An 18,907-nucleotide genomic window follows, 5' to 3' on the forward strand; every position below is an offset into this window, starting at 1 on the left:
GGAATAATTTACTTTCACTTGAGTGGACACACAGACTTGGTTTAATGTTTCAACCAAAAGATGGCGCCTCCAACTGTCTAGGACGCTGTCAGTAATACACTGTAGTATCAGCCTGGATTTTGTGTTCAAGCCTGTAGTGGGGCTTGAGCTCCTGCCTGTACCACCAGTTGAGCTGATGCTTTGGTATAACGTGACATCAAAGATCTCGCAATGGCATAGCCCTTTCCTGAACTGAGACACACACACACAAACCAGGAAGGATCCCAGTCAATGTTCTCACTAAATTGTGCACGTGCACAGCTGTGCAGCAGCCTGGAAGATATCACGCTGGCCTTGTTCCAGATTAAATATCGCTCACGGATTGCTGGGCAAAATATGTAAAGGTATTGTATAGTGAAAAGGCTAGCCATACAAAATAACATCATTTTACAGGAAACATTGCCCCTGGTTCCATCTCAGTGGAACCTCAGTTGTTACATAAGGGATAAAGTCCAATTGTTTTAGTCCTGCCTTGCTCTCTCAAAATCTTGGCTTCCTCACCTGCATTCTTTGCTGTGCTCTGCGATCTGCTCTTATATCAGTACAGCTCATCTAAAGCATTAAGCATGGTCAATAATTATTTTAAATAAAAGCTTCACCGGAATGAAGAAAGTTTGGAAAGGTTTCAACCTGCATTACAAGGTAATAAAGATTTGTCTGTCTACAGCATGAACACACCACTCTAGACTTCAAGAATAAAGCTCTAATCCATTAGTCTAGGATTTAGAAAAAGAGTCACCACATTGAAACCATAGTAAACAGGAACTAGGGCATTCCCTGACCTTTTCAAGAAATGAAAATTGAGACAGGCAGCAGATTAGCACTGACACACCATTGCAAAAATACAGTGTATATCAATGGACTATAGATTCTTTGATGCCAGTTAGCCTCTTCCTTAGAAAGAGTTGCTCTGCAGCCCTCTATATAGGGGCAAATCATGTCCTGATGAAAATTTTTAATCCACATCCCCGTGGTTACCACTCCCAAATTCCTCCCTTTCTCTGCTGAAGCTCCCCTCCTGCACCATGTCCAAGTGACTGTTCGTCCTGTGTGAGTTTTGTTAGTGTAAGCAGCTCATTTGACAATGGAGAGCATCAGAGTGAAATGCACTCCTTTCCATTGGGGTCATTGGATAACAATTAGTACCACAAACTTAGATCAATGTTTCCTTTCCATAGCTTAGAGACTGCAAAGTCGGCAGGTAGCACCACAACTGAGGCCTCATTGAGGTAGGACTGGGGACATTTTTGGTCTGTGCAAGGCAGGACTATGTGACCAAGAGATCTCTGATGTCAACCTTTGATTATGTTATACCAAGGTGCCATTTTTGGTTCAGTTGGTAACATTAAGGTTTTTCTCCCTGGCTATCTTAGTTTGGGATAACTATTTTGAGTCTCTTTGGTTGCGGAGGAGGCACTCATTACCTAACCTGTTAGACTTCCTGAGTATATTACTTCACATCATTTAGTTTTTCTAAATGGTATTCTGCAACAAGCCTTCAATTCTCATTATAGGTTCTAATTTATATAGTGTATTTCAAGACCTCAGGATGTCCCAAAGCACATTACAGCCAATTTTTAAAATCCATTCTTGGGATGTGGGCACCACTGGCTAGGCCAACATTTATTGCCCATCCCTAATTGCCCTTAAGAAGGTGGTGGTGAGCTGCCTTCTTGAATCGCTGCTGTCCATATGCTGTAGGCACACACACAGTGCTGTTAGGGATAGAGTTCCAGGATTTTCACCCAGTGACAGTGAAGGAATTTAAGTACTTTTGAACTATAGTTACTGTTATAATGTCGGAAACGTGGCAGTCAGTTTGCAAACAACAAGCTCCCATGAGCAGAATGAAGATAAATTACCAATTAATTTATTTCTTGAGGGATGAATGTTGGCCAGGACACTGGCAGGGGAACTTCCCTGCTCGCTTTTGAATAGTGCTATGGCATCTTTTACGAGCAAGTGCTGAGGCCTCTTCTGAAAGGTGGGATCTGTGATTGTGCAGCATTCGAATCCCTTTAACATTTTAATCACCTCGATCAGATCACCCCCCCCCCCCCCCCACCCCCCCAACTCAGTCTTCTGTACCCAATGGAATATGTGCCAAATTTATGCAAATTGTCCTTATAATTTAGCCCTCTAAGCCCTGGACAAGGTTTAGTATCCTATGCAAGAATGCATTGAAATCAATGTAAAGAATTGAGATCTTTGGGATTGGCGAACCATCATCTAGCAGGCAGAGCAAGCATGATGGTTCAGGAGAGTGTTTTCAATCCGTCTGTGAGTTTACCTTAGTGTCGATCAGTGTAGGAAATGGTTTCTTTAGGTTAATCTGACTGAGCAGAGAGAACAAACATGAGAAGTTATTTTTATTCGTTCATGAGATGCAGGCATTTATTACCCTAATTACCCTTGAGAAGGTGATGGTGAGCCACCTTCTTGAACCACTGAAATCCTTGTGATGTAGGTACATGCATTGTGCTGTGAGCAAGAGTGTTCTAAGATATTGACTCGGCAGCGATGAAGAAACGGTAATATAGTTCCAAATCAGGTTGGTGTGTGGCTTGGAGAGAAACTAGCAGGTGGTGGCGTTCCCATGTGGCTGCTACCCTTGTTCTTCTAAGTTGTAGACATTGGGGTTTAGAAAGTGCTTTCGAACGAGGCTTGGCAAGTTGCTGCAATGCACCTTGTAAATAGTTGCCACTGTGTGTTGGTAGTGGAGATAGTAAATGTTTAAGGCGGTGGATGAGATGCTAATCAAGTGGACTGTTTTGTCCTGGATGGTGTCAAGCTTCTTGAGTGTTGTTGGAGCTGCATTCATCTAGGAAAGTGGAGAGTATTCCATCACACCCATAATGCATTGAATGTTAGGGGGAGATGGTTAGATTCTCTCTTGTTGGGGATGGTCATTGTCTGGACATTGTGTGGCATGGACATCATTTGCCACTTATCAGCCAAAGCCCTGCTGCGCGTGCAGACAAACTGCTTCAGTATCTGAAGAGCTGCGAATAGAACTGAACACTAGGCAGCCATCAATGAACACCCTCACTTCTGATGGAGGGAAGGTCATTGAAGCAGCTGAAAATAGTTGGGCCTAGGAAACTACCCTGAGGAACTCCTGCAGTGATGCAAGTGCATGTTGCTACCCTTGAATTTACTCTAGGACCATTAGCGTAAAAGGTGGCATTTTTGGGTTAGCCTGACTGTTTAACAGAGAGAACAAAGCATGACTGGTCAGGAGCATGTTGTTCCCCACTGTGTTTATCCCAGCATTGACCAGCAATCTGCAGTTGTGGTGTGCTGGAAATGGGTAACATTCCGAAGCCCAGGCATATATCTTGAAATTGCAGGGACAAAGACATTGCTCTAATTTGGAAGAAAGGCTGCACCACAAAAACCACTTAATTGGAAAGTGAATTGAGTGCCACAGTGTAATTGATCACGATTTCAAGACTGCTTTTTGCCAGACAGGACTACGCTCCAGTGATTGCATGTATTGATTCAAGGCCGTGCAGAAGTGGCACTGTGCCATTAGCTGTTAGGCACGCCCCCTAGGGTTTAAGATATACTGTTGTGTCACAGAGCTGCAACTCTGCCACCTAACTGGAGTAGAAACTGAAAGTTCATTTCTTAAAAGCAACTGTTCTGTATCACAAACCACTCAATCATAGTAATGTATTAATAGTACTTACATCATAATATCGCACCTTTAGAATTTGCTGTCCATTTATAATGTGCTTTTCTGTAAAGGATGTTTGCAATGAGAAATGGAATCCTTTACCGTTTAGCCACCTTGTGTTGGATCAAGCACTCCGGCGTCAGATATCACGCAGAGTAAACGCACACCGAAGCTCCTTCCACTCGTTCTCAACAACGTGACTCATTCGCAATCAGGGAGAGCTCCACTTAACTCGCAGTGACTTAGCTGGTAGCGCTCTGAGACTGAAAGAAAGGTTTTGGGTTCAAGTCCTACTCTAGTGGCTTGAGCACAAAAGCTAGTCTGACACTTCAGTGCAGGACTGAGGACTTGCTGTACTGTCTGAGGTATCGATTTTTGGATGAAGTGTTAAATGGAGGTCCTATCTGCCCTCTCAGATGACCATAAACGATCCAATGGCATTATTCGAAGAAGAGTGGGTGAATACTCCCTGATATTCTGACCAATATTTATCCCTCAAGCAACATAACTATAACAGATTATCTCATTGTTATTGTCTCATTTGTTTGTGAGGCCTTGCTGATGCACTTCCAATATTATAATGATAGCCAGACTACAAAAGTACCTCATAGCATGGTAAAGCACAGAAGAAGACCCTTTGGCCCATCGTGCCTGTGCTAACTCTTGGTGGAGCTATCTAATTGGTCCCATTTTTTTCCCTCATAAACCTGCCAGTTTTTTCACTTAAAGTATTTATCCAGTTCCTGTTTGAAAGTTATTATTAAATCTGCTTTGCTCCCCACTTTCAGGCAGTGTATTCCAGATGATGACGACTTGCTTTACGAAAGAAAGGTTACCTCATGTTGCCTCTGGTTCTTTTGCCAATCACTTTAAATCTGTGTCCTGTGGTTACCGACTCCTCTGCCACTGGATATGGGGGCAGGCAGTGGTAAAGTGTCCCTCCTCTGATTCATCATGTGGCCCCACTTCCACCTTGAACCCACCATCCAGGCCAATGTGCGCCACTTACATTGCCAATTGGAAATTCCAGTCGACAGGGGACTTAAAAGGCTCGTCATTGCCAATGATTAGCCTTAATTGTTTTGTTGTGTGTTGTGTCTAGGTGGGGTTTTTTGGGGCTTGTCTACTTTCCCAAAGTAAGCTGCTTCAGACTGTAGTTTGTCAAACCATTTCTCTTTATTTACATATACATATTGATTTACTTAAATATACATAGCTACATGTCTTTATGTACATATTAAGACCTCTGTACGAGGTTGGAACTTTTCCATCCTCCAGATCTCTGTTAATCAATCATGTGCTGTTACATCATCATTACATCAGCATCATATGTTTCTGATGTTAACCCTATACTCTACATTAATTGCTTGGTGCTCAGCTGATCCAACTGCAGACCACCCTCATTGAAAATGGCTCGCCTTGGGATCATGGTGGGGAATTGGCATGGAGGCTGGTAATGCGAAATTGCGTACCTATCCACCTCCAATCCCAGCCCGTACCCGCTTAAAAATATCGGCCATGATTGCAAAGTAACCAGGATTAATATTTCGGGAAGAGACATATAAAATGGAAAAGGAAGGTAATGAAGGGTGAGATAAAGACGATACTGAGAGAGCATTTTAACCTGGAAAATCAAGATGTAGCATTAGTTTGGTCGGAACTAAGAAAGAACAAGGACAGAAAGCAATGGTGGGAGCAATGCCCCTCTTTTTTTGTTTTTTTTATTCTCAGGATGTGGGCTTCGTTGGCTGGACTAGCATTTATTGCCCAGCCTTAGTTGTTCTTGAGAAGGTGGTGGTGAGCTGCTTTCTTGAATCGCTGCAGTCGACGTGGCGTAGGCACACCCACAGTGCTGTTAGGGAGGGAGTTCCAGGATTTTGACCCAGTGAAAGTAAAGGAACGGCGATATATTTCCAAGTCAGGATGGTGTGTGACTTAGAGGGGAACTTCCAGGTGGTGGTGTTCCCGTGTATCCCATGCCCTTTTCCTTCTAGATGGTAGTGGCCGTGGGTTTGGAAGGTGCTGTCTAAGGAGCATTGGTGAATTCTTGCAGTGTATTTCGTAGATGGTACACACTGCTGCTACTGTGCATTGGTGGTGGAGGGAGTGAATGTTTGTGGATGTAGTGCCAATCAAGCAGGCAGTTTTGTCCTGAACAGGGTCAAATTTCTTGAGTGTTGTTGGAGCTGCACTCATCCAGGTAAGTGGAGAGTATTCCATCACGCTCCTGACTTGTGCCTTGTAGATGGTGGATGGCTTTGGGGAGCCAGGAGGTGAGTTACTCGCTGCAGGATTCCAAGCCTCGGGCCTGCTCTTGTAGCCAGAGTATTTATATGGCTAGTTCAGTTTCTGGGAAATGGTAACCCTCAGGATGTTGATGGAGGGGGGGCGGGGATTCAGTGATGGTAGTGCCATTGAATGTCAGGGGCAAAAACTCAGCAGGTCTAAGAGCATCTTTGGAGAGAAAAACAGAGTTAACGTTTCGAGTCCGTATGAAGACGAAGAAGAAGACCTGAGTTTTTTCAGCATTTTCTGTTTGTGTTTCAGATTTCCAGCATCGGCAGTATTTTGCTTTTATCTTAACGCCAAGGGGCGATGGTTGGACTCTCTCTTGTTGGAGATGGTCATTGCCTGGCCCTTGTGTGGCGCAGATGTTACTTGCCACTTGTCAGCCCAAGCCTGGGTATTGTCCAGGCCTTGCTGCATTTGGACATGGACCTGCTTCAGTATCTCAGGAGTTGCAAATGGTGCTGAACATTGTGCAATCATCAGAGAACATTCCCAGTTCTGACCTTATGATGCAAGGAAGCTCATTGATGAAGCAGCTGAAGATGGTTGGGCCGAGGACATTACCCTGAGGAACTCCTGCAGTAATGTCCTGGAACTGAGATGACTGACCTCCAACCATCTTCCTTTGTGCTACGTATGACTCCAACCAGTGGAGAGTTTTCTCCCTGATTCCCATTGATTCCAGTTTTGCAAGGATTCCTTGATGCCACACTCTGTCAAATGTGGCCTTGACGTCAAGGGCAGTCACTCTCACCTCATCTCAGGAGTTCAGGTCTTTTGTCCATGTCTGAACCAAAGCTGTAATGAGGTCAGAAGCTGAGTGGCCCTGACGGAATCCAACCTGGGCATCGGTGAGCAGTTTATTGCTAAGCAAGTGCCGCTTGATAGCACTGTTGATGACGCCTTCCATTACTTTACTGACCTGGGCAATTTTCCACATAGCTGGGTAGATGCCAGTGTTGCAGCTGTACTGGAACAGCTTGGTTATGGGCGCGGCAAGTTCTGGAGCACAAGTCTTCAGTACTATTGCTGGAATATTGTCAGGCCCATAGCCTTTGCAGTAACCAGTGCCATCAGCTGTTTCTTGATATCATGTGGAGTGAATTGAATTGGCCGAAGATTGGCATCTGTGAAGCTGGGGACCTCCGGAGGAGGCCGAGATGGATCATCCACTCGGCACTTCGGGCTGAAGATTGTAGCAAATGCCTTATCTTTTGCACTGCTGTGCTGAGCTCCTCCATCATTTAGAATGGGGATATTTGTGGAGCCTCCTCCTCCAGTGAATTGTTTAAACCACCATTCACGACTGGATGTGGCAGGATTGCAGAGCTTAGATCTGATCCGTTGGTTATGGGACCGCTTAGCTCTGTCTTTCACTTGCTGCTTATACTGTTTGGCATGAGAGTAGCCCTGTGTGATAGCTTTGACACCTCGTTTTTAGGTATGTCTGGTGCTGCTCCTGGAATGCCCTCCTGCACTCTTCATTGAACCAGGGTTGATCACCTGGTTAGGCAATGGCTAACATTTAAAGCAGGGTTTCCCAAAATGTGGATTACGACCCCAAGTGAGGGTCGCAAAATGAGATTTTGGGGTCATGAGCTCTGAGGCAGCAAAGACTGCCATGGAGCCGAGTGCTGACCGCTGCGAGGCCCCTTTAAATCCTGACTTTTTGTTTTGTAATTTTGGAAGCAGCCTAACTGACTGATCTTTGAGGCCTGATTCCTGCCCTAAAAAAGCCAGGGAAATGTTTGTGATTTTTGTTTTAAAAACTCAGCAGTTTAAACAGCCCCGCCTCCCACAGCCCTGCTCCCCCAGCTCTCAGCTCCTCACCATCCGCCCCATGCTCACAGTCTGAGGTCGTGGCAATTTTCAAGCCTCAAAATAGGGTCATGGTGATTTAAAGAATTAATTCATACTTTACAGTAGCTGTTTGGTAGTACAGATCTTGAATATTGCTAAAAAAGTGACATGTTGAAGCTTTTTGTCTTACACTCTTCAGGACACTTCGCAAGAATAAGGGGAAAACAGTAATTTATACTGTATGAGAAGAGAGTGCTGATCGGTTGGCAAGTGGACTCTGATGGATAGAGAAGTTGCCATGGAGACTGCACCAGTTGATGATGACTGACAGTTAACTGCCAGCATTGTTTGAAATTTAAACCAGGCAACTTGACCCTGATTGATCAAGGCATTGCCTTGAGGAATGAGGCAATGAATGGCTGTCATTTATTTTGTTTGGCTGTGTGTACATGTTTTTTCTGCCTGCAAAGCACAGGGTCCTATGTATTAATATATGTAGCTGCCTGTACACGCAAATGAGCCACAATGCGAGCCCAACCGACTATGTTGAATTGGTTGCCGGCTTAATTCTTAGCACGTTGAGGATTATTTAGCAAATGTTGTCCAATCGCGGAATCACATCTAATGTTAGACACTGTGTTTTGAGTTTTGCAAGCACGGGCTGGTTGGGTACTGTCTGTACCTTGTCCGTTGTGAACAGTGGCTAGGACTTGCTGTTTGATACAATTCGTCAGTCTTTGGGACATACGGCCTACATACCTAATTCCACTGGCACTGAAATTCATATACCACATTACTCATTTGTGTTCACTTGCCAACCAATCAGCGCTCTCTTCTCATACAGTATAAATTGTTGTTTTCCCCTTATATTGGTATCCTTGTGAAGTGTCCTGATGAGTGCAGGACAAAAAGCTGAGACATGTCTCTTTTTTCAATGATTCCAGAATTAATGGGGAACCAAGGGTCTAGTGAAAATGAGGGACTTAAAGACCTTAGTATTAATAGTAATGGAGAAATTAATGAAACTAAAAAAAACAACAAATCCCCTGGACATGATGTTTAAAAGAGATGGCTAAAGAATTAATGGATGTATGGATTTTGATTGTCCAGAATTCCAAAGAGTTTGGGAAATGTTGGTATTCGGAGTGATTTCAGTGCCCTTGTACACAAATCACAAAGCTAAGGCAGGCTGTGGGAGCGGGGGTCGCTGATGGGGAGCTGAGAGCGGAGGGGGGCTGTGGGAGCAAGGGGCTGTTTACACTGCTGGGTTTTAATAAAATCACAGGCAATTAGGAAGGTAAATGGTGTGTTAGCTTTGATTACAAAGGGATTGAAGTATAGCAATAAAGAAATCTTGCTATGATTGTATATGTCCTTTGTGAGACCACGCCTGGTGTACTGTGTACAGTTTTGGTCTCCTTACCTAAGGAAGGGAACACTTACCCTGGATGAAGTGCAACAGATGTTCACCAGACTGATTCCTGGGATGAGAGGATCGTTCTATGAGGAGAAGCTGAATACACTGGATCAATATTCCGTAGAGTTTAGAAGAATGAGAGGTGATCTCATTAAAACATACAAAATTCTAAGGGGCTCAATAGAGTGGATGCTCAGAGGATGGTCCTGTTGGCTAGGATGTATAGAACCAGGGATCAGTCTCAGCTTGGTTCTCTACTGTATTATGAACCTTTTTTTTTCTCTCTGTCTTATTTTAGTTTCTATATCTTTTAGCATTGAGGAAGCTCTGGCTTTGAATGCATTTCCTTTTCCCCTTGTGGGAATGTGTCTATTCTGTCCCTGAACCATCTTTTCTTTGAAGGCCTGCCAGTGTTCAGTTACTGTTTTACTTAGCAATTTTAATTCCTTTCCACCTGGGCTGGGCAAGATCCCTTTGCAACTCACTGATGCTAACCCTCTTTCAGTTGATTATTTTTACAGTTTTCCATAACCTTATGATATGATCACTGTTGCCCAAATGCTCCCCCACTGAAACATGCTCCACATGGCACTTCATTCCCCAAAACTAGATCCTGTGCTGCTTCCTTCCTCAGTAGGCTAGAAACACACCGATGAAGAAAATTTTCTTGTACTCATTTCAGGAATTCCTCCCTCTCTTTGCCCTTTATGTTGTTCCTATCCCAGCCTGTTTTAGGATAATTGAAATTTCCCATTGCTGATAGCCTAATTTGTGCATCTTTCTATAATTTACCTGAAAAATTGCTCCTCTATCTTCTTTCCACTATTTTGTGGCCTAGAGTATGTACCCAGTAATATAATAACTTTTCTATTGACCCTTAATTCTAACCAAATAATTTGTCTTTGAGTTCTCAACCGATCAATACTGCCACTCTGCTTCCCTTTTTTCACTTTATCTTTTCTGAATAGCATGTAGCCAGCCTTAAGTTCTCAATCTGCCCTGCTTTAAGCCAGGTCTCTGTTATTGCCCCTTTATCATAGTCCCATGTGATGACTTGTGCCTGCAGATCACCAACCTTATTTACCATGCTCCGTGCATTTACGCACATGTAATCCAAGCCCATCTTCAAGTGTCTCCTGTCTGATGCCTCCCATTTATGAACTATTTGTCTCTTCCAATCCTGTGCACACCTTGTCAAGTGCCTACTTCATTGACTGCAATCCTACCATCCTAAGACCAGATAGGGCACTATATGAAATCTCCCTTTTATTTTCTTGTATCGATATTTCTCATGGTCAACAGCATTTGGGTTCTCAATCAGGGTTGGATTGCAGTCAGTTTTATGGTGCCAGGACAACCAGGATTAGGATTGCCAAAGTGCATTTAACATGAGACTCCTTGTTATTTTGTTAGTCTGGGTTGGATTTCACGCCAAAGGTCTGAACTTCTGAACAACCAAGTATTTATATTCCAAGTATTTGTGAGATGATAGGTTCAAGGTTGTGTGCTTGTAATGATAACCCAGATTTACGCATAGACCAGAGAAACTACCAATGTAGCGAGTGCCTGCACATCTGCAGGCATGGAGCCTGTAAGATGAGTGGTGGTGTGCTGAATGTGTGCAAGACCAAGTGATGCAGGTGTACACAGTATACTGGTGGGCGACCAGATTGTAGACTAACTCTTATTACAATATTGCTGAATCTTTACAGAGGCTGATATTCCACTGAAGCCTGAGAAAGGGTGGGTCCACATGGATGTCCCAGAGCATGAGAAGTTAGAGTGGATGAAAGATCTGCCCAAACCCAGGCGACGGAAAACTAACAAGGTGAGCTGTGGCAGTGTGGATACTTGCTGTATGATTGTTCTGCCCTAAGCCAGAGACTGTGGGACTGAATGGCCCAGTCACAGAGCAGGGAGAAACTGTGGGACTGAATGGCCCTGTCATGGAGCAGGGAGAAACTGTGGGACTGAATGGCCCTGTCATGGAGCAGGGAGAGACTGTGGGACTGAATGGCCCAGTCAGGATTTGTGAGGGCCAGTGAGACTGAGTGGCCCTGGTCCCATGGGGATGTTGGAAGCTGAGTGACTGACTGTGCTTGTTGAGGAGCACTCTGAGTTTGAGGCTGAAGGAACGCTTGAAATGCTGACGTGGTTTTACAAACATTCACATAGTTAAAAACCTCCATTATCAAATTCTCAAAGCAGTAAATCCACCAAGTGCTGAATATACCGAAAACTAACCACAACGAACGGAAGCATGTTCTCTCCCCTTTCCTAAGAAATTTGTTGTTATTTAATGCCTTTTTTCTGCATTCAGGAGATGCAGGCAAGGTTCAGTTTCCATGGTGACTTGATACCTCCAGATGTTGATCTTCCAACTCACCTGGGACTGCACCATCATGGAGAGCAGCAAGAGGTTAGACATTATATTATTTCCTCTTACACAGAATTTTTTGGAGCTGCTGTTCCACATTTATTAAAGTGAAGGCTGAAATACAAATGGGTGGAAGTTATCTTACAGCTGTATAGAGCTCCAGAGTACTGTTTTCATTCTGGGAACTATATCTCAGGAAGGATATATTGGTCTTAGAAGAGGTGCAGCATAAATTCATCAGAATGGTACCTGGGTTAAAAGGGTTAAATTATGAGGTCATATTGCTTAGACTGGACCTGTATTCCCCTGAGTAAGGGAGACTTAGGGGTGATCTAATTGAGGTGGTTAGGACAATTAAAGGATTAAAACAAAAAGCTAAAAGCTACTGCGGATGCTGGAAATCCAAAACAAAAAGAGAATTACCTGGAAGAACTCAGCAGGTCTGGCAGCATCGGTGGAGAAGAAATCAGTTAACGTTTCGAGCCTTCACGGCCCTTCGGCAGAACTGAAGCATAGTTAGGAGAAAGGAGAAATATAAGCTGGTTTAAGGTGGGGGGGTGGGGAGAGAGAGAAGTTGAGGGTGTGGTGATTGTGGAGATAAGCAAGCAGTGATAGGAGCAGATAATCAAAAGATGTCACAGACAAAAGGATCAAAGAGGTGTTGAAGGTGGTGATATTTGTCTAAGAAAAGTGCTAATTAAGAATGGAAGACAGGACACTCAAAGTACAGCTCTAGTGGGGGTGGGGTGGAAAGACTAACAAGGTTTTAGTTTTAGATTTAAAAATAATGGAAAAAGGTGGGGAAAGAAGAATCTATATAAATTATTGAAAAAAAAAAGGGGGACGGGGGAGAAACGGGGTGGGGATGGGGGGAGGGGGAGTTTAAGATCTAAAGTTGTTGAATTCAATATTCAGCCCGGAAGGCTGTAAAGTGCCTAGTCGGAAGATGAGCTGCTGTTCCTCCAGTTTGCGTTGGGCTTCACTGGAACAATGCAGCAAGCCAAGGACAGACATGTGGGCAAGAGAACAGGGTGGAGTGTTAAAATGGCAAGCGACAGGGAGGTTTGGGTCTTTCTTGCAGACAGACCGCAGGTGTTCTGCAAGACGGTCGCCCAGTTTGCGTTTGGTCTCTCCAATGTAGAGGAGACCGCATTGGGAGCAACGAATGCAGTAGACTAAGTTAGGGGAAATGCAAGTGAAATGCTGCTTCACTTGAAAGGAGTGTTTGGGCCCTTGGACGGTGAGGAGAGAGGAAGTGAAGGGGCAGGTGTTGCATCTTCTGCGTGGGCATGGGGAGGTGCCATAGGTGGGGGTTGAGGAGTAGGGGGTGATGGAGGAGTGGACCAGGGTGTCCCGGAGGGAACGATCCCTACGGAATGCCGTCAGGGGGGGTGAAGGGAAGATGTGTTTGGTGGTGGCATCATGCTGGAGTTGGCGGAAATGGCGGAGGATGATCCTTTGAATGCGGAGGCTGGTGGGGTGATAAGTGAGGACAAGGGGGACCCTATCATGTTTCTGGGAAGGAGGAGAAGGCGTGAGGGAGGATGCGCGGGATATGGGCCGGACACGGTTGAGGGCCCTGTCAACGACCGTGGATGGAAAACCTCGGCTAAGGAAGAAGGAGGACATGTCAGAGGAGCTGTTTTTGAAGGTAGTGTCATCAGAACAGATGCGACGGAGGCGAAGGAACTGAGAGAATGGGATGGAGTCTTTACAGGAAGCGGGGTGTGAGGAGCTGTAGTCGAGGTAGCTGTGGGAGTCGGTAGGCTTGTAATGGATTTATTGGGATGGATGGAGAGAAGCTATTTTCTCTGGTTGGGGGTGTCTGGAACTGGCAGGCTTAACCTTAAAATTAGGCTGTTCAGCCTGATGTCAGGAAGCTGCTCTTCCCACAAAAGGTGAGAGAAATCTGTAACTTTTCTCTCCCTCTCAAAAAAGCTGGCAAGGCAAGGGGGTCAATTGAAAATTTCAAAGCTGATAGCACTAGATTTTTGATGGACATTTTAAGGGATATGGAATGGATAAATGGAATAAAGACACAGATCAGCGAAGCAGTAAATTTACAGTTTTCACAAATTTCAATATTTTCCCCAAAGTATCAGAACAGCAAGGGTGACAGATGTAAAGTTAATCATTGAAATGCAGGTGCTTGCTCCTTATTTGGTAAAACGCTGCCATCGAACCTCTTGATTAGTTGAGTTCTAAAAACGGCTTGAGACTGACAACTGAACAGGCTCTGAACTTAGAATCTTACTGCACAGAAGGAGGCCTTGTGGCCCACCGTGCCCGTCCCAGCTCTTTGAAAGAGCTGTCCGATTAACCCCATTGTCCTGCTCTTTCTCCACAGCTATGCAAATTCTCCTTTTCAGGCTTTTATCCACTTTCCTTTGGGTAATTATTTTAAGCAGTGCCTTCCAAACCATAACAACTTCTGTCTTCACCCCAAATTTTGTTTATTTTTTAATTCATTCACAGGATATTGCCCTTAATTGAGTGTCTTGCAAGGCCACTTCAGAGGGCAGTTAAGAGTCAACCACAATTCTGTGGGTCTGCGGTCACATATAGGCCCAACTGTGTAATGAAGATGGATTTTTACAATAATCTGGTAGTTACTGAACATCTTTGCCAATATTAGCTTTTTATCCCAGATTTATTTAATTAATTGAATTTAAATTTTCCAGATGCCAGGGTGAGATTTGAACTCGTGTTTCTGGATTATTAATCCGGGCCTTGGGATTCTGGTCGAGTAACATAACCATTAGGCAACCATTGCCTAGGTTAATCTGTGTCCTCTGCCCAATGACGCTCCTGCTAGTGGAACTAGTTTCTCCTTATTTACTCCACCAAAACTCCCTCAATTTTGAACCCTTCTTATTAAATCTCTCTTTAACCTTCTCTGCTCTAAGGAGAACAATCTCAGCCTTTGTAGTCTCTCCACATTATCAGTTCAAATTCTCTTGATGTATGAGAACTAATCACAATAAAGACTGTCTTTTATATTATTCAGTCAACCATCTACAGGTAGTGAAATTATGTAGGGTGTTTAAATTAAATGGAATGATTCAATTTGTTAGTTTTTGACAAACATTTTGGCTGATCAATTAGGTGAGTTCCCATCAAAATACCATGGCAGCAATTGAACCATTGACATTAACATCTTAAGTGTGCGACCCATATAGTAAATTCCTTGCAGCCTGGAGGACAACTACTAGTAGCCAACTTTAAACCAACTTTAAATAGATTATATTTTTCTGTCATTGTGTACGAGTTAAAGATTCATTGTATACGCGCAGGCCTCTGTAATGGGGTAGATTTTGTCACTGAGCTTTGTCAGTGGGCGGAAGAGGCCACTGTCAAAAAATCCAATAAACCCAGATCTCATTCGTTATTTGATCATTTGCTGAAACAAAGGGTTAATTCAAGGTCAGTACTGTTGTTGTGGTTTAGGAGAGCCTTTTGTAGTGCAAATTTCCTAAGGCTCTGGGTTGAAACATCAGCAGTGGCTCAGTTTTAGCTCCGAGCCAGAAGGTTGTGGGTTCAAGCCCCACTCTAGATAATCCAGGCTGACAGGCTACTGCAGTACTGAGGGAGTGCTGCACTTTTGGAGATGCTGTCTTTCAGCTGAGGTGTTAAACTAATAAACTTATAGGTGCCCTTCGGGCATAAAATTCCATGGTCTGGACTTTCCCTATGGAGATAGGAAACAGAATCTCGGACTGTTTCCAGGTCTCAAACCTACCCGGGGGGAAGCAGTCACTGTTTGGGATTTCCAAGGAGGCATCCCTTTAATTGATACGGAACAAGTTCCCTGTGAAATGAAGAGCCTTGGGCAGGGCCTCGAAGCTGGAGGGCTAATCAGAGGCCTTCCAGCTTGAGAAGAGCTGCAGGGAATTAATGGAGAGGGTGTTTCAACGTGGAGGTGCTCTCTCACCAACTTTTTAAACTTTAATTCAAAAATGATTCTTGAGGCCTGGCCACCACTGTGGGGGTGGGGGGAGTGGGACTGGGGGTAGTGTGGAGGGGCAGTGTGGGTGAGGAGCCCCTCTACAGGGTAACCTATGGCTGCTCTTACACCCAGGCAGGTAAGGAGGGCCTCTAGGCCTGGTGAGAGCACTGTTCCCCTGGCCTGGCATGGTGCTGTGTGTGTGCCTCCAGACACCTAAACTGGCCCCCACTGATGTAGGAAACTGGAAAATACCAGTCGGCTTCCTTTAATTGGCCTTAATAAGGGTCTTAGCCAGTCAAATTGGCTACTCACAGGCAGGGCGGGTAGCCTGTCTGGCCCTGATCCGACATGCACTAAAATGGCCATGCTGGGCGTGGCAGAGAGAAACAGACAAGCTGGATGTGCTGCTATTTTTGGGCCCAGAAGCCTCTATTCCTGCCCCTGGCAAGACCCAACATTCATGCCCCTTGACACTATTTGAAGAAGAGCAGAGTGTTCTCCCCCATGCGCTAGCAAATATTTAATCCCTCAACCAACATGACAAAAACAGATTATCTGGTCATTATCACATTGCTGTTTTTAGAAGTTTGCTGTGCGCAAATTGGCTGCCTCATTTCCTACTTTTTCAACACTTCAAAAGTATTTTTGTTGACTGTAAGATGCTTTAAGACACCCTGAGTTTATGAAAGGCACCATGCAAATGCAAGTACTTTTTTGTGTCATTTTGTTGGCACAGAGCTGACGCTTGGTGAGAAGCTGGCAAACTTCCTAATGTTTCTTAACTGTTAGTTGCTTTAATTATCTCTAACTATTGGTTTGTTTCTTTCAGCGAGCTGGGTACTCACTTCAAGAGCTCTTTCATTTAGCTCGCAGTCAAATAATTCAGCAGCGAACCCTGGCACTTCAGATGCTGGCACGCATCGTTCAAAAGGTGAGCTTGGCACAATTGAAAATTGTGCACTGTAATGAGTTTGGCTATCTGAAGTGAACATGTGTAACTAATTGAGGTTATGTGTAGCTTCCGCAGTGTTAAGAATGTAAGAAATAGGAGTCGGAATAAACCATACGACCCCTTGAACCTGTCTACCATGCAGTAAGATTGTGCCTGATCTTCGGCCTCAACTCCACTCTCCCACCCAATACTTGTATCCTTTGCTTCTCTTGGTTCCCGAAAATCTCATCTCTGTCTTAAATATATTAATTGACTGAACATCCACAGCTCCCCGGGGTTTTCAAAGTTTCACAACCACACTGAGTGAAGAAATTTTTCCTCGCCCCGCTCCTAAATGGTTGACCCCTTATCCGGAGATGATTTTTAGTTTTCGACTCTCTATCCAGGGACCCATCCTTTCAAGCATCAACCTTGTCAAGCCCTTTCAAAATCTTAATGATACAATGAAATTACCTCACAGTTTTCTAACTTCTAGGGAGTTTAGTCTCATTCTATTCAATCGCACCTTGTAGAACAAACCTCGCACCCCAGGAATCAGTCTAATTAACCTTTGTTGCACTGCTTTGAGACAAGTATATTCTTCCTCAGGTACAGAGACCAAGAGTGCACAGAGTACTCCAGATATGGTGTCACCAAAGCCCTGTACAATTGCAGCAAGACATCCTTACTCTTATACCCAACACCCCTGAATGTTAACTTCCTGTAATTCATGTACAGGAACTCCCAAATCCCTTTGCATACCAACATTTACTGGTTTCTCACCTTTTTAAAAAAAAAAATTCTGCTTTTTTATTCTTCCTACCAAAGTGAATAATTTCACATTTCCCCCACATCATATTCCAACCACCATCTTCTTGCCCAGTTGTTTAACAAGCATATCACCCCTTGCAGTCTCTTTGCGCAATTTTCGCAGTTTATTTTCCACCTAGTTTTGTATCGTCAACAAATTTGGATATATTACATGATTTCTTCATCTAAGCCATTGATCTGGATTGTAAATAGCTGAGGCCCAAGCATTTATTCTTGCGGCATTCCACTAGTTACACCCTGTTATTCCAAAAATGACCTGTTTATTCCTACTCAGTTTTCTGTCTGTTAACCAATCTTCAATCTATTATCATTTATTACAGCAATACCATGAGCCCTAATCTTGTGTAACACCCTTTTATGAGACAATTTATCAAATGCCTTCTGAAAATCCAAATATACCACACCCACTGGTTACACCTTATCTACCTTGCTAATTACACTCTCAAAATCCCTAATAGATTTGTCAAACACAATTTCCCTTTCATAAAACAGTGTGACTCTATCTAATCATATTGTGATTTTCCAAGTGCCCTATTTCCACATCCTTCCTTGTTAACGGATTCTAGCTTTTTCCCTACTAGTTATGCCAGGCTAACTGGCCGCTGCTTCCATTAATTCACTCTCCCTCCTTTCTTGAACAGCGAGGTTACATTTGCTAACTTCCAATCCATAATCAGTGAGCATTATGGATCATGGATGACAAAAGTTTTTAAACCCTAAGGTATAGGACATCGGGTCAAAGGAATTTGTCAGCTTTTAGTCCTGTTAATTCCTTCGGTCTTTTTTCTTTACTAATATTAATTATTTTAAGTTTCTCAGTTTCTTGTTTCTCCACAATATCTGATATAGCCTTTGTGTCTTCTACCGTGAAGACCGACACAAAATATTTGTTTAATATCGTTGCATTTCCTCATTCCCCATTATAATTTCTCCTGCCTTTGCATCTAAGGGACTCACATTTTTCTCCAGTACTGGTGTCAGCGTCCCATAAATTGAACCCCCTGCCTCCCACATGACTCTTTCAGCTGTACATTTAAATTTCTAATTCGTTTGTCCCTGTGCCAATTTGCAGATAGCACACGTAGTTATCTAGAGATTGTCACCTTTGAGCTTCTGTTTTTTAATTTGTACCCCAGTTTCTCAAATTCTTTTTGCTGAACCTCATTCCTAGTTCAATCTTATGCTGTTGGCTCATTCTCCAAGTTCTTCTGCAGCTGGCAGCACCTTCGGGACACCCGGTCGCAGCTGCAGAAAACAGTATCTATTCCCCTGCCTGTACTATCCCCTATGACTAGCACATTCCCTCATAGCTTCCACTGCCCCCACCCCCCCACTTGACTGGCCTCCTGTATCATTTGCCCGCTGTTTCTGCAGTCTTGGTTCTCTACCGTATCAGTAGCATGCACCTTATACCTGTTGGATCATGGCAAAAGCTGAGGCTCCCCTTACCTGCCTGATTTACAGTCACATCCTCCTGTCCTTGATCATGAGCCGTATCTAAACCTAAGGGGTGTGTCTTATAGTTTGTTCAGGTAAGGGAGGGAACATTTAGGGTAACACATTCATGTGAATGTGTGTTGTACATACTAGGTGAATAG

At 43.9% G+C, this 18,907-nt stretch overlaps 1 protein-coding gene across 5 annotated transcripts in view; it reads left to right on the plus strand.

Moving 5' to 3' along the window:
• Nucleotides 1-18,907, plus strand: part of rpap1 (RNA polymerase II associated protein 1) — a 110,649-nt gene that overhangs the window by 36,208 nt on the left and 55,534 nt on the right. For all 5 annotated transcript variants that reach the window (XM_078563091.1, XM_078563092.1, XM_078563089.1 and 2 more), the window contains 3 exons: nucleotides 10,937-11,052; nucleotides 11,545-11,643; nucleotides 16,377-16,478. In XM_078563091.1, coding sequence (XP_078419217.1) covers nucleotides 10,937-11,052; nucleotides 11,545-11,643; nucleotides 16,377-16,478 — 317 coding nt within the window. The remainder of the gene's footprint in view (nucleotides 1-10,936; nucleotides 11,053-11,544; nucleotides 11,644-16,376; nucleotides 16,479-18,907) is intronic.

This window comes from Cetorhinus maximus, chromosome 18 (assembly GCF_964194155.1).
Source record: "Cetorhinus maximus chromosome 18, sCetMax3.hap1.1, whole genome shotgun sequence".
Taxonomy (NCBI): Eukaryota; Metazoa; Chordata; class Chondrichthyes; order Lamniformes; family Cetorhinidae; genus Cetorhinus; species Cetorhinus maximus.